At 48.5% G+C, this 23,308-nt stretch overlaps 1 protein-coding gene and 1 pseudogene across 4 annotated transcripts; both read right to left on the bottom strand.

Moving 5' to 3' along the window:
• Positions 1–8,917: 8,917 nt before the first annotated feature.
• LOC125533148 (3-ketoacyl-CoA synthase 11 pseudogene) lies at positions 8,918–10,856 on the bottom strand (annotated as a pseudogene).
• A 4,041-nt stretch (positions 10,857–14,897) lies between these two features.
• On the bottom strand, positions 14,898–22,585 carry LOC125530190 (DNA-directed RNA polymerase subunit beta). 4 transcript variants are annotated; one of them, XM_048694608.2, is made up of 8 exons: positions 22,339–22,585; positions 20,519–20,561; positions 20,339–20,431; positions 20,173–20,235; positions 19,988–20,083; positions 19,754–19,831; positions 19,583–19,675; positions 14,898–15,168 (listed from the first exon to the last, which is right to left on the bottom strand). In XM_048694608.2, exons 1-7 carry the CDS (start codon positions 22,515–22,517, stop codon positions 19,586–19,588), a joined length of 642 nt encoding a protein of 213 aa, XP_048550565.1. In that variant the 5' UTR covers positions 22,518–22,585; the 3' UTR covers positions 14,898–15,168; positions 19,583–19,585. The 4 variants fall into 4 exon arrangements, with proteins under 4 accessions (XP_048550565.1, XP_087388242.1, XP_048550559.1 ...); XM_087532116.1 differs by lacking the exon at positions 14,898–15,168 and adding an exon at positions 18,559–19,015; XM_048694602.2 differs by lacking the exon at positions 14,898–15,168 and adding an exon at positions 19,298–19,455.
• Positions 22,586–23,308: the final 723 nt, after the last annotated feature.

Raw genomic sequence — 23,308 nt, 5'->3', positions numbered from 1 at the left:
GATCTGGGAAGGGGGAAAAGAGGAACTCACAGATGCGGAAGAACTGTGGAGGGTCGCCGTCGTTTTCTGGTCAAGATCAGGGTGATGCAGCGGCCTGAGTCGATGAAGACGAGGGGGTCGATGGCGGCGGCGGCGGCGGAGCTTGAGCAGCAAAGAAGGAGGTGCGAGGAGGAAGACGACTGAAGGAAATGGAAAAGACCTAGGTCACATCTATTTATAAGGAGGGGCCGACCAAGACGGCACGAGAAACGAGGAGACGGAATATCATTTTACAACAACCCCGACGCCTCGATTTTCAGGATGGTCAGTAAAGGCAAAGATCCATTGGAGGATATGACGGAATAAAATATGAGTTTTATTGAAGATGACGTCACGGAGATTTAACCCGGATCCAGATGATGACGTCACGGCGGGTTAAAGTTTCCGCACAAAACAGAAAGACTGAAGACCAGTTCATAAGGTTTTTAAAGATTGACATGAACCGGTTCAAATCAATCTGGGGCCTAATGTTGGGGATATAACTATTTATGTAAGCCGCCCAGGAGGGGCCAGGTTACGCAAAGAGAAGCCCATCTGAAGCACAAGACCAAGACGTGAAGATGGCGGTTCAGTAAAGGGTCTAAAGGCCCACAGGCGATTTATGGCCCACGGTGATAAACCGCCATGAGGGCGTGACTTGTATTGTAAGGTAGAAGTAACCAGTCACCGAGCCGGACACTGCTTATGAGCCGGCCGGGACTCTGTAAGCTGTAGGGCATCGACCCATGTATATAAGGGGACGACCCGCTGGCGGCTTAGGGTAAGAAACAACAAAGCGAGAACCGGGCATAGCGTATCTCGCTCCCTGGTGATCGAAACCTCAAGCAATTCCAACCCAACTAGACGTAGGCCTTCCTTCATCGTAAGGGGCTGAACTAGTATAAACCTCGCGTGTTCTTTGTCCCGATTAACCCCTTCAAGCTTCCTAGCTGCGATGGCTCCATGATTAAGTCCTTGTAAGAGGACATCTGCCGTGACAATTCCACTACAGAAGTGGAAAATCATCGTAACAAGAAAATAAAGTTTCTACGATCTGATCGTGGAGGAGAATATTTGAGTTACGAGTTTGGTCTACATTTGAAACAATGCGGAATAGTTTCGCAACTCACGCCACCCGGAACACCACAGTGTAATGGTGTGTCCGAACGTCATAATCGTACTTTAGTAGATATGGTGTGATCTATGATGTCCCTTACTGATTTACCGCTATCATTTTGGGGTTATGCTTTAGAGATGGATGCTTTCACGTTAAATAGGGCACCATCGAAATCCGTTGAGACGACGCCTTATGAACTGTGGTTTGGCAAGAAACCAAAATTGTCGTTTCTTAAAGTTTGGGGCTGCGATGCTTATGTGAAAAACCTTCAACCTGATAAGCTCGAACCCAAATCGGAGAAATGTGTCTTCATAGGATACCCAAAGGAAACTGTTGGGTACACCTTCTATCACAGATTTGAAGGCAAGACTTTTGTTGCTAAATTTGGATCCTTTCTAGAGAAGGAGTTTCTCTCGAAAGAAGTGAGTGGGAGGAAAGTTGAACTTGATGAGGTAACTGTACCTGCTCCCTTATTGGAAAGTAGTTCATCACAGAAACTGGTTCTTGTGACACCTACACCAATTAGTGAGGAAGCTAATGATGATCATGAAGTTTCAGATCAAGTTACTACCGAACCTCGTAGGTCAACCAGAGTGAGATCCGCACCAGAGTGGTACGGTAATTCTGTTCTGGAGGTCATGTTACTAGACCATGACGAACCTACGAACTATGAGGAAGCGATGATGAGCCCAGATTCTGCAAAATGGCTTGAGGCCATGAAATCTGAGATGGGATCCATGTATGAGAACAAAGTGCGGACTTTGGTTGACTTGCCAGATGATCGGCAAGCCATCGAGAATAAATGGATCTTCGAGAAGAAGACAGACGCTGACGGTAATGTTACTGTCTACAAAGCTCAACTTGTTGCAAAAGGTTTTCGACAAGTTCAAGGAGTTGACTACGATGATACCTTCTCACCCGTAGTGATGCTTAAGTCCGTCCAAATCATGTTATCAATTGCCGCATTTTATGATTATGAAATTTGGAAAATGGATGTAAAGACTGCATTCCTGAATGGATTTCTGGAAGAAGAGTTGTATATGATGCAACCTGAAGGTTTTGTCGATCCAAAGGGAGCTAACAAAGTGTGCAAGCTCCAGCGATCCATTTATGGACTGGTGCAAGCCTCTCGGAGTTGGAATAAACGTTTTGATAGTGTGATCAAAGCATATGGTTTTATACAGACTTTTGGAGAAGCCTGTATTTACAAGAAAGTGAGTGGGAGCTCTGTAGCATTTCTAATATTATATGTGGATGACATATTGTTGATTGGAAATGATATAGAATTTCTGAATAGCATAAAAGGATACTTGAATAAGAGTTTTTCAATGAAAGACCTCGGTGAAGCTGCTTACATATTGGGCATCAAGACCTATAGAGATAAATCAAGACGCTTAATTGGACTTTCACAAAGCACATACCTTGACAAAGTTTTGAAGAAGTTCAAAATGGATCAGGCAAAGAAAGGATTCTTACATGTGTTATAAGGTGTGAAATTGAGTAAGACTCAATGCCCGACCACTGCATAAGATAGAGAGAAAATGAAAGATGTTCCCTATGCTTCAGCCATAGGCTCTATCATATATGCAATGTTGTGTACCAGACCTGATGTGTGCCTTGCTATCAGTCTAGTAGGGAGGTACCAAAGTAATCCAGGGGTGGATCACGGGACAGCGGTCAAGAACATCCTGAAATACCTGAAAAGGACTAACGATATGTTTCTCGTTTATGGAGGTGACAAAGAGCTCATCGTAAATGGTTACGTTGATGCAAGCTTTGACACTGATCCGGACGATTCTAAATCGCAAACCGGATACATGTTTATATTAAACGGTGGAGCTGTCAGTTGGAGCAGTTCTAAACAAAGCATTGTGGCGAGATCTACATGTGAAGCGCAGTACATAGCTGCTTCGGAAGCAGCAAATGAAGGAATCTGGATGAAGGAGTTCATATCCGATCTAGGTGTCATACCTAGTGCATCGGGTCCAATGAAAATCTTTTGTGACAATACTGGTGCAATTGCCATGGCAAAGGAATCCAGATTTCACAAGAGAACCAAGAACATCAAGAGACGCTTCAACTCCATCCAGGATCAAGTCCAGGTGGGAGACATAGAGATTTGCAAGATACATACGGATCTGAATGTTGCAGACCCGTTGACTAAGCCTCTTCCACGAGCAAAACATGATCAGCACTAAGGCTCCATGGGTGTGAGAATCATTACTGTGTAATCTAGATTATTGACTCTAGTGCAAGTGGGAGACTGAAGGAAATATGCCCTAGAGGCAATAATAAAGTTATTATTTATTTCCTCATATCATGATAAATGTTTATTATTCATGCTAGAATTGTATTAACCGGAAACATAATACTTGTGTGAATACATAGACAAACATAGTGTCACTAGTATGCCTCTACTTGACTAGCTCGTTGATCAAAAATGGTTATGTTTCCTAGCCATAGACATGAGTTGTCATTTGATTAACGGGATCACATCATTAGGAGAATGATGTGATTGACTTGACCCATTCCGTTAGCTTAGCACTTGATCGTTTAGTATTTTGCTATTGCTTTCTTCATGACTTATACATGATCCTATGACTATGAGATTATGCAACTCCCGTTTACCGGAGGAACACTTTGTGTGCTACCAAACGTCATAATGTAACTGGGTGATTATAAAGGTGCTCTACAGGTGTCTCCAAAGGTACTTGTTGGGTTGGCGTATTTCGAGATTAGGATTTGTCACTCCGATTATCGGAGAGGTATCTCTGGGCCCACTCAGTAATGCACATCACTATAAGCCTTGCAAGCATTGTAACTAATAATTTAGTTGCGGGATGATGTATTACGGAACGAGTAAAGAGACTTGCCGATAACGAGATTGAACTAGGTATTGAGATACCGACGAACGAATCTCAGGCAAGTAACATACCGATGACAAAGGGAACAACTTGTGTTGTTATGCGGTTTGACCGATAAAGATCTTCGTAGAATATGTAGGAGCCAATATGAGCATCCAGGTTCCGCTAATGGTTATTGACCGGAGACATGTCTCGGTCATGTCTACATAGTTCTCGAACCCGTAGGGTCCGCACGCTTAAAGTTAGATGACGATCGGTATTACGAGTTTTGTGTTTTGATGTACCGAAGGTAGTTCGGAGTCCCGGATATGATCACGGACATGACGAGGAGTCTAGAAATGGCCGAGACATAAAGATTGATATATTGGAAGCCTATATTTGGATATCGAAAGTGTTCCGGGTGAAATCGGGATTTTACTGGAGTACCGGGGGTTACCGGACCCCCCCCCCCCGGGGGAAGTAATGGGCCTATTGGGACTTAGTGGAGAAGAGAGAGGGCAGCCAAGAGGTGGCGCGCGGCCCCCCTTGCCCCAGTCCAAATTGGACAAGGGAAGGGGGCGGCGGCCCCCCTCTCCTTCCTTCTCTCCACCTCATCCTTTCCCCCTTCTCCTACTACTAGGAAAGGAGGAGTCCTACTCCCGGTGGGAGTAGGACTCCTCCCTTGGCGCGCCCTCCCTGGCCGGCCGCCTCTCCCCCCTTGCTCCTTTATATACGGGGGCAGGGGGGCACCTCTAGACACACAAGTTGATCTATTGATCTATTCCAGTCATGTACGATGCCCCCCTCCACCATATTCCACCTCGGTCATATCGTAGCGGTGCTTAGGCGAAGCCCTACGTCGGTAGCAACATCATTACCGTCATCACGCTGTCGTGCCGACGGAACTCTCCCATGAAGCTCTGCTGGATCGGAGTTCGCGGGACGTCATCGAGCTGAACGTGTGCTGAACTCGGAGGTGCCGTACGTTCGGTACTTGGATCGGTCGAATCGTGAAGACGTACGACTACATCAACCGCGTTGTGCTAACGCTTCCGCTTTCGGTCTACGAGGGTACGTGGACAATACTCTCCCCTCTCGTTGCTATGCATCACCATGATCCTATGTGTGCGTAGGAATTTTTTTTGAAACTACTACGTTCCCAACACGTTTTAGGCGTCCATGTTGCAGACGCCCTTAGTAGTCATTCACTAGGAAGAGCATGGGCAATGTTGCATGCTGGAGAGCTGCTCCCAACCCAGGGGTGGAGCCAATTAATAACATTGATGTACATATTTCTCTCTCAGCCATAAGGGTGGGGGTACTGAACTGATTTAAACACATGGTACACCCATATTTTGGATAAAGAGCTAAAAGGACTGAGTAAACCTTAGAGTTAGCGAGTAAGACATCAAACTTTAATCTCTCTGCACATCCAATACAATAATCCTACCCCCCCCCAATCCCCAAACCCTTCATGTGAACCTTAATCCCTCTCCATGTATTTCACTGTGTGGACCTTCCCTAAATTTCTCATAATCTCTCCATGTAACCCAGTAAACCTAGTTCGTAAAGAAAATTTTGGGAGTGTAGCAAAGCCATAATTGTGCATTGCTTGTGCTCCTTGGATGTGAAATAAGAGGGGAAGAGCAAAACCGGGGGATCTCAGGCATCTGGGCCTAGACATGCATTTGGGTCAATAATTGATTGGATGATGTCTTGAACTATCTTTATTTAGATGGAGGTGTGAAGCAGTAGGATGGCGGTGCTACCGATACCATGCCCTTATGCAAGATCCAGTGGTTACTTTCCACAACAAACATTTGAGAGGTCACAAACCTCCAAAGGAGAAGATGAAATGGAGAATGACATATCTGAACTATATTCCAAATCTCACAAAAAAATTATGGAAGAACTTTTGATAGATTATAGGCTTGCATTTTTTAAATAAATTGGTTGAATTTTCAGAAATTTCAATATGAACTTCCAACAAATCATAATAAAAAAATAAACAAATCTAGGTTGAGCTTCAAAGAATCATGTCACGGGAATCTAAGTTCAGCATTCACAAATTTCAACATGAACTTCCAACAAACATGACAACAAAATTTTGAAACCGGGCTTTCATAAATTTCATCACGAACTTCCAACAATCATGGCAACAAGATTTTTGAATTTTAACATGCACTTCAAGCAATTATGACACCTTTTTCACAATTGAGCTCACTCCAAGATGAGTTTTAAAAAAAAAGAGTTCGCTCCCATAAAATTGAGCTTTCCAACATTCAAATTTAGCTTTCAAAAAATATGAATCACATGGTAGGCATATCTATACATCCTTTAAGGAATCGAGCTTTATATACTTCATGCATTATAAGTTTCAAAAATACGAATCATGACTTCAACAATAATTGTAAAAAGGAATAACATATATAGTGCTCCACCCACCATCCCCGCGCATTAGCGGCTGATGTTCTACTAGTAGCAAGGAGTGTGATGACGCCGTCGTGGCCGTGGTGCCAAAAAGGGAAAAAAAAGTGGTGAAAAAAGGAAGAAGATGGTAGTTGAATGGTGGTCAATCATCTCCAATTGTTGTGTTACGGTGGCCAAGGCTGGTCTCCATATTTTTACTACACCCTTCTAGAAATTTGAGCTTTTAAACTTCACGCATTCAAAGTTCCAAAAATTATGAATCGGGTCTTGAACAAACTCTAATCCCATCCATGATGCAGCTTCTCCATGACAGATGGGAGCAAATGCATGAATGATCAAGCTACGATCCATTTCAAAGAAAAAAGTTATAGGTGTCTATCAGGAAAAAAATTGACGCGCCTTCCGTAGCATAACATATGCATGTTGTAAGATAGTACTACTCCCTCTGTAAACTAATAAAAGACGTTTTACATCTCTGGAGATCTAGAACGTCTTCTATTACTAGTTTATTGCAGACAGAGTAATTCTTTTCTTCTCGGCTTTTTCATCGAGAACTTGGGGGGCATCATCGTCCTGGCGCCCGGAACAGAATCTTGCAACGCACGGCCGTCATGGAGTTCACCTCGCCGATTTATTTGTTCCCGCGTTTCTTTGCACTTGGCACGCGCCTCTCGTGGGCGTACGCCCGGGGAGTGTGATTGACAGGCAACTAGGCAAGTGTTGCACGGTGCCTGAGACTGCTGAACCGACGAGGAGGGTTCCGGCTTTGTAATCAGCTCTGGTCCGGGCGTTTTCAGAATTTCCCCTTGGCATACGGAAAGAGTATGTGGCTAGGCGTGGCATACGGAGCAGCGTGCTTGAATGGAGGACGGGGATGGATCATGGATTAGTGGGCGCATACGGCAAGTATGTGAATGAAGAAGAGGACGCACGCGGAGAACGTCGTGTCAATCGCATCGTCCATTAAATGAATGTATTTAGCACTAACTTAGTTGAGGAATAAGTTTTTCTGAACGAAGGAAGTACTTGCTAGTATTACTAGACAGGGGCTGAGAGCAAGTGCGTGTTCACCCACCAGGAGCGAGAAAAAGGAAAAAAAAAGCAACAAAGGTTTGGATTTAGAAAGATGTTCATTATCTGAAGCAAAAAAGAAACAAAAATCAGCACTTCAAAATGCCTTTGAAATTAACCTTTTTGGAGGAACGGTTTTCTTTTTCCCGCTGCGTCTTGCACGAATGTCATTCCATGACGGAACTTTGCAATCAATCAATACATATGTCAATGTTTGCTAAAAGAGATCAGTTTTCTTTTTCATGTTTTTCAGATTTTACTGTTCACTCGAGCTTAAATGAGCTTGAGCTTAAGTTTGTCGCCTTGTTGTTGTGTTGGTCTTCATTGATTGGTCAGAAGCGCCTGACGCCAGATTGCAACGATTCCGCCGTGGTTGCATACTTTCTATACTCTACTTGTTGATGATTCTGGCTTCGTTTCCTTGAGTCAACTATAATAAAAAAATGCATCATAATGATAATGGGTGGTTTCAACCTTCTTTTAGAGAAAAAAGCAAATGCATGTTTTTTAATCGATCAGAAGCGCCTGACGCCAGATGTTTCCGTCGCGCCCACATTATGAGAGACCTAGCACCGCTATCCGAAGGAGGCAGTAGGAACCTACATTGGAGTTCCATCGACTCCATCTTGACAAACAAACTCAAGGAGCTCGAAAGATCGGCTCGATGAAGCGCGACCATCCGCCCGAGCCCCACCTCTGTGAGGACTTATAAAGACACTAACCTAAACTAATAGTCGAAGCCAGGGGCGTCAGAATTCTCCTACTCGTCACCGGTCACCGAAGAAGCGGCAGGCAAAGAAAAGACAAAATTCATGGGCTCGATGATGGAGCTTGAAGAGAAGGAGTTCTTCGCCCAGCCACCACTTTAGTGCGAGGGGAAGGCAAAAATGCTAGACCTACAAACAAATACATGATTTTACAGGAGGGGTGGGCCACCTCCCTCATCTATTGACCAATCAAGCTAACCAGTTAGGCACATTAACCACACGCATGGAAGAACTTTCTTTTGATTTAGTTCATCCGTTTCTGCCACAACAGTCAAACAGTTAGGCACAGTAACCACATGCATGGAAGAACTTTCATTATACTTTTTTAGATGAACTTTCAGGGTTAAGCGGGCATACGAAATGTGCATGGCCGGAGGGTGTGGGTGGATGAACGACAGCATCGCAAGTATGAGGCAGACACGCGGAGAACATTGTGAAATCGGTTTCATCGGCCCCGGGACCAGACAAACAGACAGGGACCGATCGTATTACGAGAGTTACCTGCTGCCGTGACGTGAATAACTTGCGATTTGCTCGTAAACACAGTCACGTCTCACTGTGGTTTACGTGAATAACCGCAGAAATCACAAGCATATAAATCACAACTGCGTATGATATGAACACTATTGTGGCACTATTGTGTGCCTTCCCAAACATGACAGAAGAAGAGCTAGAGGATCAACAAAAGACTTAATTTCATCAATCATATCAGATACAATAATGGCAAACCCCAACTAAATTAAGCATACCTAGCTTGACTGACTCTACTGCTACCAGATACTACTTAGTACCAATGCTGCAATGCAACCCCAGGCAGCTACAGACTCACTCGACCAAAAGACGTACGTACGTGGCTCTGGATCCTTATTGCTGGGCGGTGTCGCTGGATGGAGTGGGAGGATCGATGGCGGAGAACTTGGGCACGGGCACGGGGAACCGGTGGATCTCGTCGGCCCAGGGGTTGCCGGCGACGTCCCTGGGGTTGGCCGGGTTCACCGACCGGAGCGCCCTCCACACGGCGCTGTTGCACTTGAACCCGGACCCGAATGCGATCTGCCAGGTGCGGTCGCCCTTCCTGATCCGGCCCTTGGCCTCGGCGTAGGCCAGCTCGTACCACAGCGAGCTGCTCGACGTGTTGCCGAACCGGTGCAGCGTCATCCGCGACGGCTCCATGTGCCACTCCGTCAGCTGCAGGTTGCTCTCCATCTGGTCCAGCACCGCCCGCCCGCCGGCGTGGATGCAGAAGTGCTCGAACGCCAGCTTGAAGTCCGGGATGTAGGGCTTCACCTTGGCGTTCACCAGCTTCTTGGCCGCCAGCGTCGCGAAGAAGAGCAGCTGCTCGCTCAGCGGCAGCACCAGCGGCCCCAGCGTGGTGATGTTGGTCTTGAGCGCGCCGCCGGCGATCGCCATCAGGTCCTTGGACAGCGACACGCCCCGCTTGCCCGACTCGTCCTCCTGCTGGTACACGCACCGGAACGCCTTGTCGTCCGCCCCCTTGTGCGTGCGCACCGTGTGCACCAGCTGGTACTTGGAGCGCCGCCGCGCCGACCGGCGGTTCGAGAGCAGGATCGCCGCGCCGCCCATGCGGAACAGGCAGTTGGACACCAGCATGGAGCGGTCGTTGCCGAAGTACCAGTTGAGGGTGATGTTCTCCATGCTGATCACCACGGCGTACGTGCCGGGCTGCGCCTGGAGCAGGTCCTTGGCGAGGTCGATGGCGATGAGCCCCGCGCTGCACCCCATGCCGCCCAGGTTGTAGCTCACGATGTTGCCCCGGAGCTGGTACTTGTTGACGACCATGGCGGAGAGCGAGGGCGTCGGGTTGAAGAGGCTGCAGTTGACGACGAGCACGCCGATGTCCTTGGCCTTCACGCCCGTCTTGGCGAAGAGCTGGTCCAGCGCGCCGAACATGACCTTCTCGGCCTCCACCCGCGCGTTGGCCATGGAGGGGTTGGGCGGGAGGTTGAGCACGGCCTCCGGGAGGTACGTCTCCTCGCCCAGCCCGGAGCGCTCCACGATCCGGCGCTGGAACTCGACGTTGTCGTCGGTGAAGGTGCCGAGCTTCTCGGTGCAGTCCATGAAGCGGGCGCGGCTGCACTTGCGCGCGTCGTCGGGCTTGTAGCAGGCGAAGTCGACGAGGTAGACGGGGCGCGGGCGGGTGACGAGGTAGGCGGTGCAGGCGGCCACGAGGAAGGCGAGGCAGGCGAGCAGGGAGCCGAGGCTGTGGTGGAGGACGCCTTGCCAGAGGTCGGCCAGGTCGTGCATCGTGAAGGTGGAGAGGTGCGCCGCCACGAGCCCCGGCAGCGGCGCCACCGCCAGGTACGCGCCGTGCGTGATCAGGTAGTGGTACCCGAGCTTCACGTACTTGAGCTTCACCGACCGCGTGAAGTCGCCGCGCGCCGGGGCGGGAGGCGCCGGGTCGGCCATCGCGGCGGCGGCGGCGGCGGCCTGGCGGCCGGAGGAGGAAAGGTTGCCTATGGTGGCAACGCAAAGATCGTCTGGGGGGGAGAGGCCGCCGGGAGCGGGGGCTGTCCCGACGGATCGCAGGGCTCGGCGGGTTTCGCTCTGGGGGTGGGGCTGGGGTTTGGGTTTGGAGTGTGCTGCCCTGGCCACGCAGCCGCGGGCTTATATAGATGGGATGGGACGACCGGGCCGGACTGCCAACCCAGCCCTGACGCCCAGAGACCTGCAGAGGCACGACACGGAGGAGTTTGAGTCGATTGATTAGGCCACCAACCTGCTAAACATCTCAACTTGTGAAGCAGTAGCAGTAGGTTCCGGAGATGAGCGGATCACCGGACGCGTTACGTACGTACGTGATCGTGACCGCGACGGGCACGAGGAAACGCAGCGTACGTACGTACCTGGGTCAGGTCGGGTCGGGTCGCGGTCCCAGGCAACCGCGGGCCGGGGGGCGCTGGATCACGCTCCCGGCGTGACCGGCCGGCATGGTGACCGCGAACGGCCAGCGGCCGGGGGGCGAGGAAGAGGAACTACCTAGCTAGCCAGGGAGACGAACGACCCGCACGCGACATGCCGTGCCGCAGCCGCTGGTCGCGCGTCGGGGCGCGAGGGGGCCGGGGAGCGGCACGGAGGCGCGCGCGTCTCGCCGCCACTCCCGGGGGCGCGGTTTCCTCCCGCCTTCGCCGCACCGCACGTCACGCTCTTGTCCCCGATCGCGCAGAGTTTTTCCACGGGACGGCTGGGGGCTGGGCCGGTGGGGCGTCCGGTGCCCGGATTTTCCATCCCTTGGGCTGACCGGACCTGCATGCACGGATGACCGCCGCCGGTCAGCCGTCAGCGGCTCGTGTGAAAAGTAACTGGATGTTGATTCCGAGATCAGATAACAAGCGATATTTGACACCGTTGGATGACACGTTGCTTTCCTCGCGCAGGCAAGAAACAGTAACTGATCGTCGCTGTCGCGCCGGAACCGTCCCGGCAAGCTCCCTGTCTGCTTTCAGGTGAGAGTGAGATGTCAGAGTTGCGTTGCATCCATGCCTCCCTTGGTGTTTTTTAGTAGCAGCAGGTCTCGCCGCAATGCACGCTGACCTGACGCGTCAACGGACGGACTACGTCGATCTATCCAAGACGTCAGCTGACCGGTGGCCAACGATGAAAGAGGAAGCACCGAAGACGAACTCGCAAGTCAGGTGCTCGCGCAGATTAGCCAGCAAACGGAACGGCACCAGCCCGCTTGGTCAATGCAGACTGATTAGATAAGAGTATCTACGGCCGCGGACATCAAATGCGGCTCGGCGCGTTAGCGGGCAGTGACCGTTCCTCCTCCTTCTGCTCCGCGTCCTTCTCCTGCTTCGGGTCCTTCTCGTACTCCTCCTCCGATCCATCGCGTCCGGAGATAGCCCCGCGGCGATCCGGACTTCGCGTCTGGCACGGATCTGCAGCCGGCGATCCAACGCTAGATAAGGGTAGCTCCTGACCTGCCGGGGTGGTGGCATGGCTACTTGATTGCGGTGGCGCAGGGCGGGCGAGTGAAATGTGGAGGTGACGGCGATTGGAAAGTGGCGTCGACGGACGGGAGGGGAGGAAATGTGGATGTATATGGTTTCGGTGCCAATGTCCGACTTAAATAACGGGGCTAGGGGACTTGCACGGCACGCCGGAGCGCCGACACGCGGCGCCATCGGTCCGTTGGAGGAGTCGAGCTTCGGACCGCCGGGTTTCAGACTGTTTTCCTATGGGATCCGGCCGTCAGTCCAATGTGGCGGACGCGTCCGGGCCTCCCCAATCCGTCTTAGATTTGGGCTGGATACGAGGGCTGCCGGCCAGGCCAGGCATTTGAGGCCCATCTGAGTCGTATTTTTTTTACACTCATTTGTGTATGATGTGGGAATTACGTGTTGTATTCCTCAGGTGCAAACACACGTATATATGATGTATAGGAGTAGCCCACGACCTCAACTATACAAGGCAACTAGAAGGTGGGCCCAATACACAAAGATGTACAACACATATACTCACCCCCCCCCCCCCCCCCCGCCCCCCCGCAGTCGAAGCGCCACCGCGGCTGACGCAAAGACTGGACCGGAACTCCTCAAATGACGTCGTAGGCAAGCCCTTGGTCATGATATCTGCAAATTGTAGAGAAGTAGGGACGTGTAAAACACGAATATGGCCAAGAGCCACCTGTTCCCGAACAAAATGAATATCCAACTCAATATGCTTGGTCCGCCGATGATGTACCAAGTTAGCGGAGAGGTAGACCGCCAAGACGTTGTCGCAGTAGACCATCGTGGCACGGTCAACAGGGCAAGAGAGCTCCTGAAGCAGTTGGCGAAGCCACGAACACTCGGCGACGACGTTGGCCACCACACGATACTCAGCCTCATCACTGGAACGAGAGATCGTAGGCTACCACTTGGACGGTCACGAGATAAGTGAGGGTCCAAGGTGGAGCGACGAGTGTCAGGGCAACCCGTCCAGTGAACGTCTCGAGGAGCATACATATGAAGACACACCTGCTGCACGGCATACTGGATCTCCGGTCGAGTCAGAGTGAGGTACTGGAGAGCACCAACGATGCGTTGGTACCAAGCGTGAGGAGCCTGCTTGAGTCCGTATAAGGACCGCGAAAACAGGCACACGTGGTCGGGAAGCGCTGGGTCAAAAAACCCGGTGGGCTGCTGGCAGAAGACCTGCTCCTCGAGGTGACCATGGAGGAAAGCGTTGGAGACGTCCATCTGGTGCACCGGCCAAGCATGGGAGACCGCAAGGTGGAGAACCGAGCGTATCTTGCTGGGCTTGACGACCGGAGCGAAGGTGTCGGTGAAGTCGATGCCAACATGTTGTCGGAAGCCACGAACGACCCAGCACGCTTTATAGCGATCAAGGGTACCATAAGGATGGAGCTTGTGTTTGAAGACCCACTTCCCGTAATCACGTTGGCGTGCCGGGGGCGGGGAACAAGCCGCCACGTCTGGTTGCGCAACAGGGCGGCAAACTCCTCTTGCATCGCAGCCATCCAGAGCGGGTCACAAAGAGCGGCTCGAACAAAGGACGACAACGGCGATGGCTCAGAGGTGGACACCGCATGGGCGTAGTCATCCGAGGCGTAGCACGAGCTCGGGCGAAAAACGCCCGTACGGACACGGGTGACCGGACCGGCCACAGGCGCCGGGGGAAGGGGGCGCCGAAGAGGCCGGGGGAGCCGCGGGGGCAGCGAGCACTGGGAGGTCCACGGGGGCCGCCGGCGTCGAGAGGACCACAGGAGCCGCGGGAGCTGGCGAGGCCGCGGGCGCCGAGGGGGCCGCGGGAGCCGCAGGCGCCATCGCCGCAGGAGGAGGGGGCGCCGGTGCCGCGCCCGTAGGGGGCGCCGCATGCGGCGGGCGCGCCTCAAAGCTAGGGACGGGCCAAGAGAGGCGCACGAGCGCCCTGGGAGGGGCGTTGAGGAGCCCGCGTCACCGGTGACGAGAGGAACAACTGGGGGTACCTGCTAAAACGGAAAGACATGCTTCAAAGTAAACATGCCGGGAAGTGAACACACGGTCGGAGACGGGATCGTAGCACTAATATCCCTTGGAGTTATAGGGGTAGCCGATAAAGATGCAAGCGACAAAACGGGGTGCGAATTTGTGAGGAGCGGAGTCGGCAGTGCTAGGATAGTAAAGACACCTGAAAATACGCAAGCCATCATAAGATGGGGGCGTACTGAAGAGAAGATGGTGAGGTGCATAGTTCCACCGTGGGCGACAGGGTCGAAGGTTAAGGAGAAGTGAAGCAGTAGCGAGTGCGTCCGGCCAGAAACGAGGCGACACGTTAGCGTGGAACAGGAGCGTGCGAACGCAGTCGTTGAAAGTGTGAAGGACGCGTTTGGCTCGACCGTTCTACTGTGAAATATACGGGCATGTGAGACGAAAAACTGTGCCGTGGTGCGACAGAAAAGTGTGGAAAGCAAGGTTGTCGAACTCTTTTTCATTGTCAGTCTGAAGATAAGAATGGGAGCCCAAACTGCGTGCTGACATAAGAGTAAAAAGCCGTCAAAGTGGAGAGTGCATTCGACTTTTGTCGTAAAGGAAAAGTCCACACATAGTGAGAATAATTATCAAGGATAACCAGATAATATAAATAACCTGAATTACTAAAAACCGAAGAGGTCCACACATCGCTATGAATCAACTAAAAGGGAAAGAAGCTATGGTGATGTAGTTATTAAACGGGAGGTGAATATGTTTGCCGACACGACATGCATGACATGTGTGATCCTCTGTCTTATTACAACTGAAATTGAAACTCCTAAAAATATGACGAAGTGTGACAGGATTGGGATGACCCAAACGAGCGTGCCAGAGATCGACGCCAGCAGAGAGAGCAACCGATGCGGTGGTGGAAGTGGACGGCGGATGCACCGGATATAGTTTGTCGAGGCTGTCACATTGGTGAAGTACCATCTTGAGTCGAGCGTCTTTGACACAAAAACCAAGCCCGTTAAAATCGACAGTAACAAGATTTTCACGAGTTAAACAACAAACGGAAATAAGGTTCTTAATAAGATGATGTGACACAAATATGTTAGACAAAGTAATAGGTACAAAATTGAAAATGCTGCCGCTGTACAAATGCATGCTCTAACCAATGCAACCAAAAGACCAATCTGATGGAAAAGACTAGACATCGCATTATACGTCAACATTCCCCTCACGTGTGGCTCCCTCAGCCTAAATGTGGACCGAAAGTTGACTGCAATTTTAATTGCGTCAGCCGGGTCTTGAACTCAAGACCTCTTGACTCTGATACCATGTATGATGTGAGAATTACGTGTTGTATTTCTCAGATGGAAACACACGTATATATGATGTATATGAGTAGGCCATGACCTTAACTATACAAGGCAACTAGAAGATGGGCTCAATACACAAAGATGTACAACACGTATACTCAACCGTTTGAGGGCGCCCGTCTATAAATGCTCTAAGAGTAAAAAGGGAAGCAGGTTGCTGGCGTCTGGTGAGGTTTGGTGATTAACCATGGCTTCTTCCGACAGAGACAGCGCCTTGCGTTCTGCTCAGCAACCAAAGGTGAGAGTGAAACGGGCATGTCACGACGTGTATGGCTCCCTCGCGGTCCATGTCTCCCATGGTGTTTTTTAGTCTCAGCAGGTCTCTCGCCGCAACACGCGCTGACGGGACGTGTATCGGTGTATGGATCCCGTCAATGCAGAACCTCGACGGACCGATATACTACAATGTCCAACACGTGAAGTGACCACGAAGACGAAGGGAGGGAAGGAGGAAGCAGCATCCAAGATGACTCAGGCGCTTGCGCAGCGGGACGGCCTTCTGCTAAGTGATTGGTCAATGCAGAATGATCAGATCAGAGTAGGAAAAAAAAAGGGTTTTGGCACAACAGACATTCAACCTCGATATCCAGAATCAACTCAATCACGCAAGTGCATTATATACTATAAAAAATTAGCACTGGAGTACTTTACAAGCTTAACCGTAACTCTTATTTTCTAGTACATTTTTTTTGTCTTGATAACGACTCTTTTGACGGTATGGTTGACTCAACCACGCAAGTATACATTTTTCTGTACATTTGGGATTTCCTTCTTGAGTGCCATAAAAGCAGAGGGTTTGGCCCTGTGTGGTGTGGCTGGATCCAGAATATCCTGAGAAATGGGACCATTAACATTAAATTGAATAATGAAAAAGGCCTCTATTTCCAGAGCTGCAAAGGAGTGCGACAAGGGGACCCGCATTCGCCTTTTTTGTTCAATATGGCTGTAGAAGCCCTATCTAAAATGATCCTTAATGCTCAAAAAGAGAAAATGCTGACAGGCCTGGCCCCGAACCTGATCAATGGGGGTGTGGCTATCCTCCAATATGCAGACGATACTGTCATTTGCTTTGAGCATGACAAAGAAGTTGCGGTCAATTTGAAACTCTTGCTTTATACATTTGAGCTCATGTCGGGACTTAAAATAAATTTCCTAAAAAGTGAAATCTTATGCATAGGGGGATGATGATGGCATACTTACCTTTTACTCCGAGCTTTTCAATTGCCAAATTGGCCACTTTCCTATGAAATATTTAGGGATTCCTGTGAGTTATTCCACTCTCTGTGCGTTAGATTGGAACTTTGTGGATGATAAATTCCTAAAATGTTGTGAGTCCTGGATTGGAAATGCAGCATCTTCAGGGGGGAGACTGACCTTACTCAACTCTTCCCTTACTAGCATCATTTTTTACTACATGTCTATGTTTATGCTATCTAAGAAGGTTATTGAAAAATTAGATAAGCATAGAAAAAAGTTCTTTTGGCAAGAGACTGATGGTCGGAAAAGATATCACTTGGTCAAGTGGTCTAGAATATGTAGATCCAAAAACAAAGGGGAGGTTAGGAGTTAAAGATCTGCATAGACAGAATATCAGTCTCCTCACCAAGTGGTGGTGGAAACTGGAAACCCAGCAAGGCCTTTGGCAGGAGGTAATTCGTGCTAAGTATTTCAGAAATGATACGGTCCCCTCTGTGAAAAGTAAATTTGAGGATTCCCCCGTCTGGAAAGTTATTATGAAAGTAAAGAAAAAAATATTTGGCAGGTAGGGAAGTGATCTTAAACTCTGGAAATGTTGCCAGAATTTGGAATGATTCCATCAGAGGTGCTGCTCCCTTGCATGATAAATTTTCGGTCTTATTCAGCATTTGTAATTTTCAGGAGATTACTGTTGCTGAATTTAAGAACTTTGAGGGTAATGACATGTTTAGAAGAAATCTTCATCCTCCCCTTACGGGTCAGTGGAACGATCTGGTGGAGGTGGTTAACTCCTGGCATTTATCTGATGAGGCTGATCAGATTAGCTGGACTTTGGGTAAAAAAGGTAAATTCTCGACCAAATCGGTTTACGCCTATTTGGAAAGACCCCTGGCTGGATGTGATTATAGATGGATCTGGAAAGCAAAAATTCCCCTCAAAATCCAAATATTTCTTTGGCAAGTGTTTCAAGATGCGGTTTTGACTAGAGAAGTCATGAGAAGGCGTAATTGGGCTCTGCAATAATATGGAAACTTCCCAACACCTTTTGTTTACCTGCCCTGTTGCTCGGGTGATCTGGAGGATGGTTGGATGTGTATTGGGCACGTCTCTCTGTCCGAACAACATTTGGCAGTACTTCTCCTGATGTTATATTTTCCTTCCTGATGGAGTTAAATTTTACACCTCTGGTTTGGCAGCAGTCTGTTGGGCGATTTGGAACTGTCGTAACCAGGCTACTTTTGAACACAAAATTCTTAAAAGTCCTTTTAATGTGGTGTATGCTGCTTGTGGTTTTTTGACATACTGGGTAGGTTTGATGGCTGGTGATGATCGGGAGTTCATGGAACGCGGAGCCAAGATGCGCAGGTCCAGTGCTTCGATGATGATGAGAATCTGCGCGGCTCCTACCAAGTCAGCGACAAACTGATCCCCCTCCATCGATTCGAGGCTTCAAGTTTTCTTCTGTCAGGATAGGCTACCTCACTCCTGCGCGAGTGCTCTGTTTGCTGGTTTGTGAGCCTGTGGGCATGGTGGTATTATACTGTTATGGGTTCCTTTTGGAGACTACCTTTTTGTTTAGGTCCTGGAGGTTTGCATGATCGTGGGTGTCACTGGGTTTTCGCCCCGCAATGAGCTGCTCGAGGACGAGTGCTCATGGTGGGTTTCCCAGAGGTGCCTTGAGCTCGCCTTACCCCTTTCTAGCTTCCTTAGGTTGAGTGTGGCTTTTGGGTCTTTGGTTACTGAACTATGTATTTCCGTTATGCTTATAATGGAAAGGGGTTAAGGCCTGGTTCAAAAAAAAAAAAAACCACACAAGTATACGTTACAAAATTGATTGACAATGCAGAACCTTCTGTTTTTACATGAACACCGGAGAACCTTTTACAAGCTTTTCTTTAGGGGTGAACTTTTGTTTTGCAAGCTCATTACGGCCGTAACTCCTCTCTTCTATACACTTGTTTGTCTTGACAACGACTGTTTTCTATGCATTTCACGGCATGGTTGGCACGACGAAACCTTTGCAGAATGAGAGCACAGCAGCCAAACCTACCGCAGATTCGTTTCATTCATGTGCTACTCCATATGTGGAATCGGCGTCGGCAGACGGCGACGATCATCTGCACCGTCCGCAAGCTTCATCCTTCTGTCCTCTCCGCCTTCAGGTGAGTAGCATGTCAGACTGGTAGCCTTGCGGTCCATGTCCTTGCTGTTTTTTAGTACCAGCAGGTCTCACCGCAACACACGCCGATCAGAACGGAACCCGCCAACAGAAAACCTGGACCGATACAGGTGAAATGACCAGTTACCAAGAGAGAAGGATGAAGCATCGAAGACGAACTCGCAAGTCAGGTGCTCGCGACGAACCGTGCTTCTGATTGGTCGAACTCGGAATGATATACAAGAGCCAGAAAGGCCCCCAAGCAAGTTGCTGGTGTCTGGTGAGGTTTGGTGATGAACTTTGGTTCCTTCCTGTGTGTTCGGCTCAGCAACCTTTCCAAGACATCCAGAATCCGGGTGTTTTGTCCACCTACGGAACCAAGCAGACAAAATACTACTCTACAAGCATGACCCTTTTCTATCTTGAAAGCGATTGTCTTGTAAGTATATATATAGCTTAGATCTGGTAGTGTATGGTTGGCATGATGAGATGCTTTACAGGATGGGAACACACCAGCTAATTCCACCGCAAATTCCTTTCTTCTGCTAGTGTGTCATCTACATGGACAGTCGTCGCAAACGTCAACTATATCTGGACCATCAACTCATACTTACATTTTCTAGTTTGCTAGTATCCGTATAGGCATCGATCTATACGCTGAAAGTTGAGTGTATATGTACATGCCTGTCAATAAGCAACCCCGCCTGAGAATGCGTCCCCGTCGTCGTTTGTCAAGCTCTCGGTTAGCCAGTAGCCGTCCCACGAGCCGCCAACTCTCTACAGCAGAAATCCGTTCAAAATAGGCCGGTAGCTGGAATGTAGGAAACAGGGAGATGTGGTGACCGTGACAGGTACCTGAACCATTGTAAACTGGAATATCTCTTCTTCCTCCGGGCGAGCTCCTCGGATCCAAACTCTCTGCTTAAATTGATTCTGCCGGCACAATGAGATCCAGGGCATAATCTTTGTTAAAAGTTGGACAGAAGAGAATGGTACTCATGAATTTATTTCAGCGTGATGATACTATGCTTTTATCTGGTTTGTGTTACTTTGACTCATTCAAGCAAGTAGAAGGGGCAAGGGGGAAACCTCTTCAACCCATAATCTGCTTAATATCTCTCTTTCTTTGTGGCCAAGCAGCACTCTGTAAGTTGAATGGTGAAATATCCGCCGGAAACGTTCGAACTGAAACAGTATCGGCGGCAATTAGTAAGGATGACAACTGTTGACTACCAATATAGGTCACAAGGAAATGTTTCTATCTTAATTAGTACCTGCCCAAGATCAAACTGTCGTCCAAAATAAGTTGACCTTTCAAATGGATTAAAGCCTGCAAACTAGAGATAACAAGACTGTTAGATTGACATAGCTTTCATCAGCAGTTCAGCACGATGCCAGAGAAAACGAATAATTTTCATGCCCGTGCTATTAGCCTATTACCCGGTACATGACCTCAACCCCATAATCCGGGCGGGGTTTGTCATTGTATTTCAAGGCCTCAAGCTGGTACTCCACTGCTTCTTCTGCATTAAACTGAAAGATGGAGTACCATGCTGAACGTGTAAGCTTGGCACTTCAATATTATGATATTTGAAAGTTTGCTTTCAGTTGGGGAATTACATTCAACCTGGGGCCCAAAGGCTTCTTCTTGCGTGTTTCAAGCCTGAATTAGAATGGAAAGAATGAGACAGGGAAACAATAGAAAGATACCATATGGTAATACACAACATGTGCAATGCCAGCCTAACTGTTATATATCAGGATGTTTGATTAGCTTCTTGCCTACAAGAATACTTCATAGGCAAAGTTACGCATGTCACAACTGCTAGTTAACTTCTCACTGTAATTTGTGAAGATGTAATCTGCCAACCACTTTGCTTCTCAGTTAATTAAGCAATTCTCTAAGGTAGGGCCCAAAGTAAAATGCATGTGGAGAGTACATAAAACCAAGTAGCAGAAATAACTTTTAATCAGATCGGTAGATCAACACAGAGAAAATAAAATGTCGCACTAAAAACATGCAGTTGACACACATTCCACATGGAAGAAATGGCTGGATAGACTTTGATTAGATAAGATTTGGTTTGTTAGGGATAAGATTTAGTTTGGTTCCTGTAGGAGATAAGAGGTCATCTTATTGTATGCCCTCAGCATAAGGGGGTTGAAGAGTTGTGCTTCCCTCTGCCACACCAAGAGAAGGACCCCAGACGCCCTCCTCCTCTCAACCACATCCCTCCCTACCTCCTCAGACCCACAGAACCAGTACATAACATGCTTCTCAGGTCTAACTGTCATGGTGTTGGTATGTCTACTCAAGCAAATCCAACTGACTGAGTAGCTGGCATGATGCCTGGCACTCTCGCGCCCATGCCTGTACTATCTATAGCTAAGGCTGTGACTCTTTTTTAGATGAAAGGCATCTTCCTGGCTTTATAAATCAGTGAAGCCCCAAACGGCCAACTAGAGTATCAGTTTAACATTACAGCCCCAGAAAAGAAAAAGGCAACAAAAGCAGGACTGTTTTAGTAGTTGAATGGTGAAAATGAACTCTGGGCTCTGGCATAACTAATATGGTATGTCGTCGTTTGACAGAACATCAAATGCGGCATTGGTGTCAGTTAAATTCATCTAGTACTCTCTGTTGTAACAAAAATGAAGGATGGGGATTGATAGTTGGCTACTTGGCTTTATCAAACCGTGAAATTAGCAGTTCATTTAATCTGATCGCCAATGGCCTTTGTCAAGCCGGCACACTACTAATGCAGGAATGAAGGTAATTTTGGTCATCGCCGGTATTCTAGTGGCATAACTAATATGGTATGTCGTCGTTTGACAGAACACCAAATCGCGGCATTGGTGTCAGTTAAATTCATCTAGTACTCTTTATTGTAACAAAAATGAAGGATGAGGACTTGGTAGTTGGCTACTTGGCTTTACCAAACCATGAAATTAGCAGTTCATTTAATCTGATCTCTAGTGGCCTTTGTCAAGCCTGCACACTACTACTGCAGGAATGGAGATATATTTTGTCATCGTCGATAAGAATAACATGTCACTGATTTCTAGTGGCATACAAAACTGAGTCAAGATATGCATCTGAAATGAATACACAATCTGGCTAGAAAATGGCAGCTTTTCTTCTTCTAATTTTGATCTGATCCTGAGTCATACGTATATCCTGATGGAAACAGTGCTCCTTCTTCCATGCTAAAATTCTGAGCATATACCCCATTCTAGATGCTAGATGACAGGAGAGGGGCATCACATCCCTAGAAATGCCCACTGCCCAAATTCTCTGCCTGGCTACGCTACCCAAGATCCCCCCGGTCTGCTACCAGGTAATCCAATCGACATAGAGTTTAGCACGCGTGAGTATCCGGAGCCAGGAACGAAATACGACAGGGCAATCGAAGGTAGTAGTACGGGACGGGGGTACCGACCAGTCGGAGGAGAGGAAGTCGGGCACGTCCGAGGCGGAAGCGGAGGCCGAGACTCTGAGCCGGCCTGCCGCTGCAGCCATGGACGGACGCACCGGGCAGAACCCGCCGCGGACTGGGACCGGCGGCCGCCGGAGAGCGATGGGCTTCGCGGTCGCGGGAGCGGGAGCGGGCGACGCCATTGCAGCCACGGTGGTTTCGTGTCCCCTTTTTCCTCTCCGGTTAACTCTGTCCACTGACGAGAGTGAAAAAAAAGAATAATGATTTCTTTTAGCAAATAGAGTGAATTTTTTTTTGCGGGTTAGAGTGAATTTTTCTTAATGGGCCCATACTCTTCCTCCAGGCCCGTGTCAAGGCGATTCGAGCCCATGTACTGCGATTTCTAGGGAGCAGATTGTACAGCCTTTGTGTTAATTATTATTTTTATTACAGAAACATACATTAATCTTGTCTCACTAAAAAAACACGTTATTCGAATGTGCCCTTGCACGTTTTTTTAGAAGACACTCAAAAGGGCATCTCAATATTTTAGGCCTTGTACAATGATAGGTGTTTAGGGGAGGTATTTAGAGAAATAAACCAAGCTTTTCTTAAGCACCGGTGCTTATTTGTACAGGATAGACGTTTAACTAAGCGTCTCTCCTGTAGAAATAGGCACCGGTGCTTCAGAAAAATCCGGTTTATTTTTCTAAGCATCTCTCTAAGCACCTCCCATTGTACATGGCCTTATACTCCGTCCGAAAAAACTTATTCCAAGCTAGAATAGTTAACAAGAAAAACAGTAGATAATACAATTAAATGACACCACGACACAAAATAATATGTAAAAGAACATTGAAAATCATATTGTTTCTCTTCTTCTTTCGCTTGCTTACCGCTGAAGCTTGAAAAATGCACTGAATAGACATTAAGTAATAGGGACACCTATAAATGTCCTTGTCGTACAAGGCTTTAAAAACTGCAATAGTCACTT

Source organism: Triticum urartu, chromosome 1A (genome assembly GCF_056163025.1).
Source record: "Triticum urartu cultivar PI428250 chromosome 1A, HENAU_Tu73, whole genome shotgun sequence".
NCBI lineage: Eukaryota > Viridiplantae > Streptophyta > Magnoliopsida > Poales > Poaceae > Triticum > Triticum urartu.
The sequence above is the reverse complement of the archived record's forward strand: the minus strand, read 5'-3'. Positions and strand labels throughout refer to the sequence as shown.

Bases quoted from the DNA above. Each gene is read 5' to 3' on its own strand.
- LOC125530190 (XM_048694608.2), bottom strand. From the start codon at position 22,517: ATGGCGTCGCCCGCTCCCGCTCCCGCGACCGCGAAGCCCATCGCTCTC. The intron at 20,432-20,518 runs GTAATTCCCCAA...TCCATCTTTCAG, and splicing joins CTTTGGGCCCCAGGTTGAAT to TTTAATGCAGAAGAAGCAGT. The intron at 20,236-20,338 runs GTAATAGGCTAA...TGTTATCTCTAG, and splicing joins GGGTTGAGGTCATGTACCGG to TTTGCAGGCTTTAATCCATT.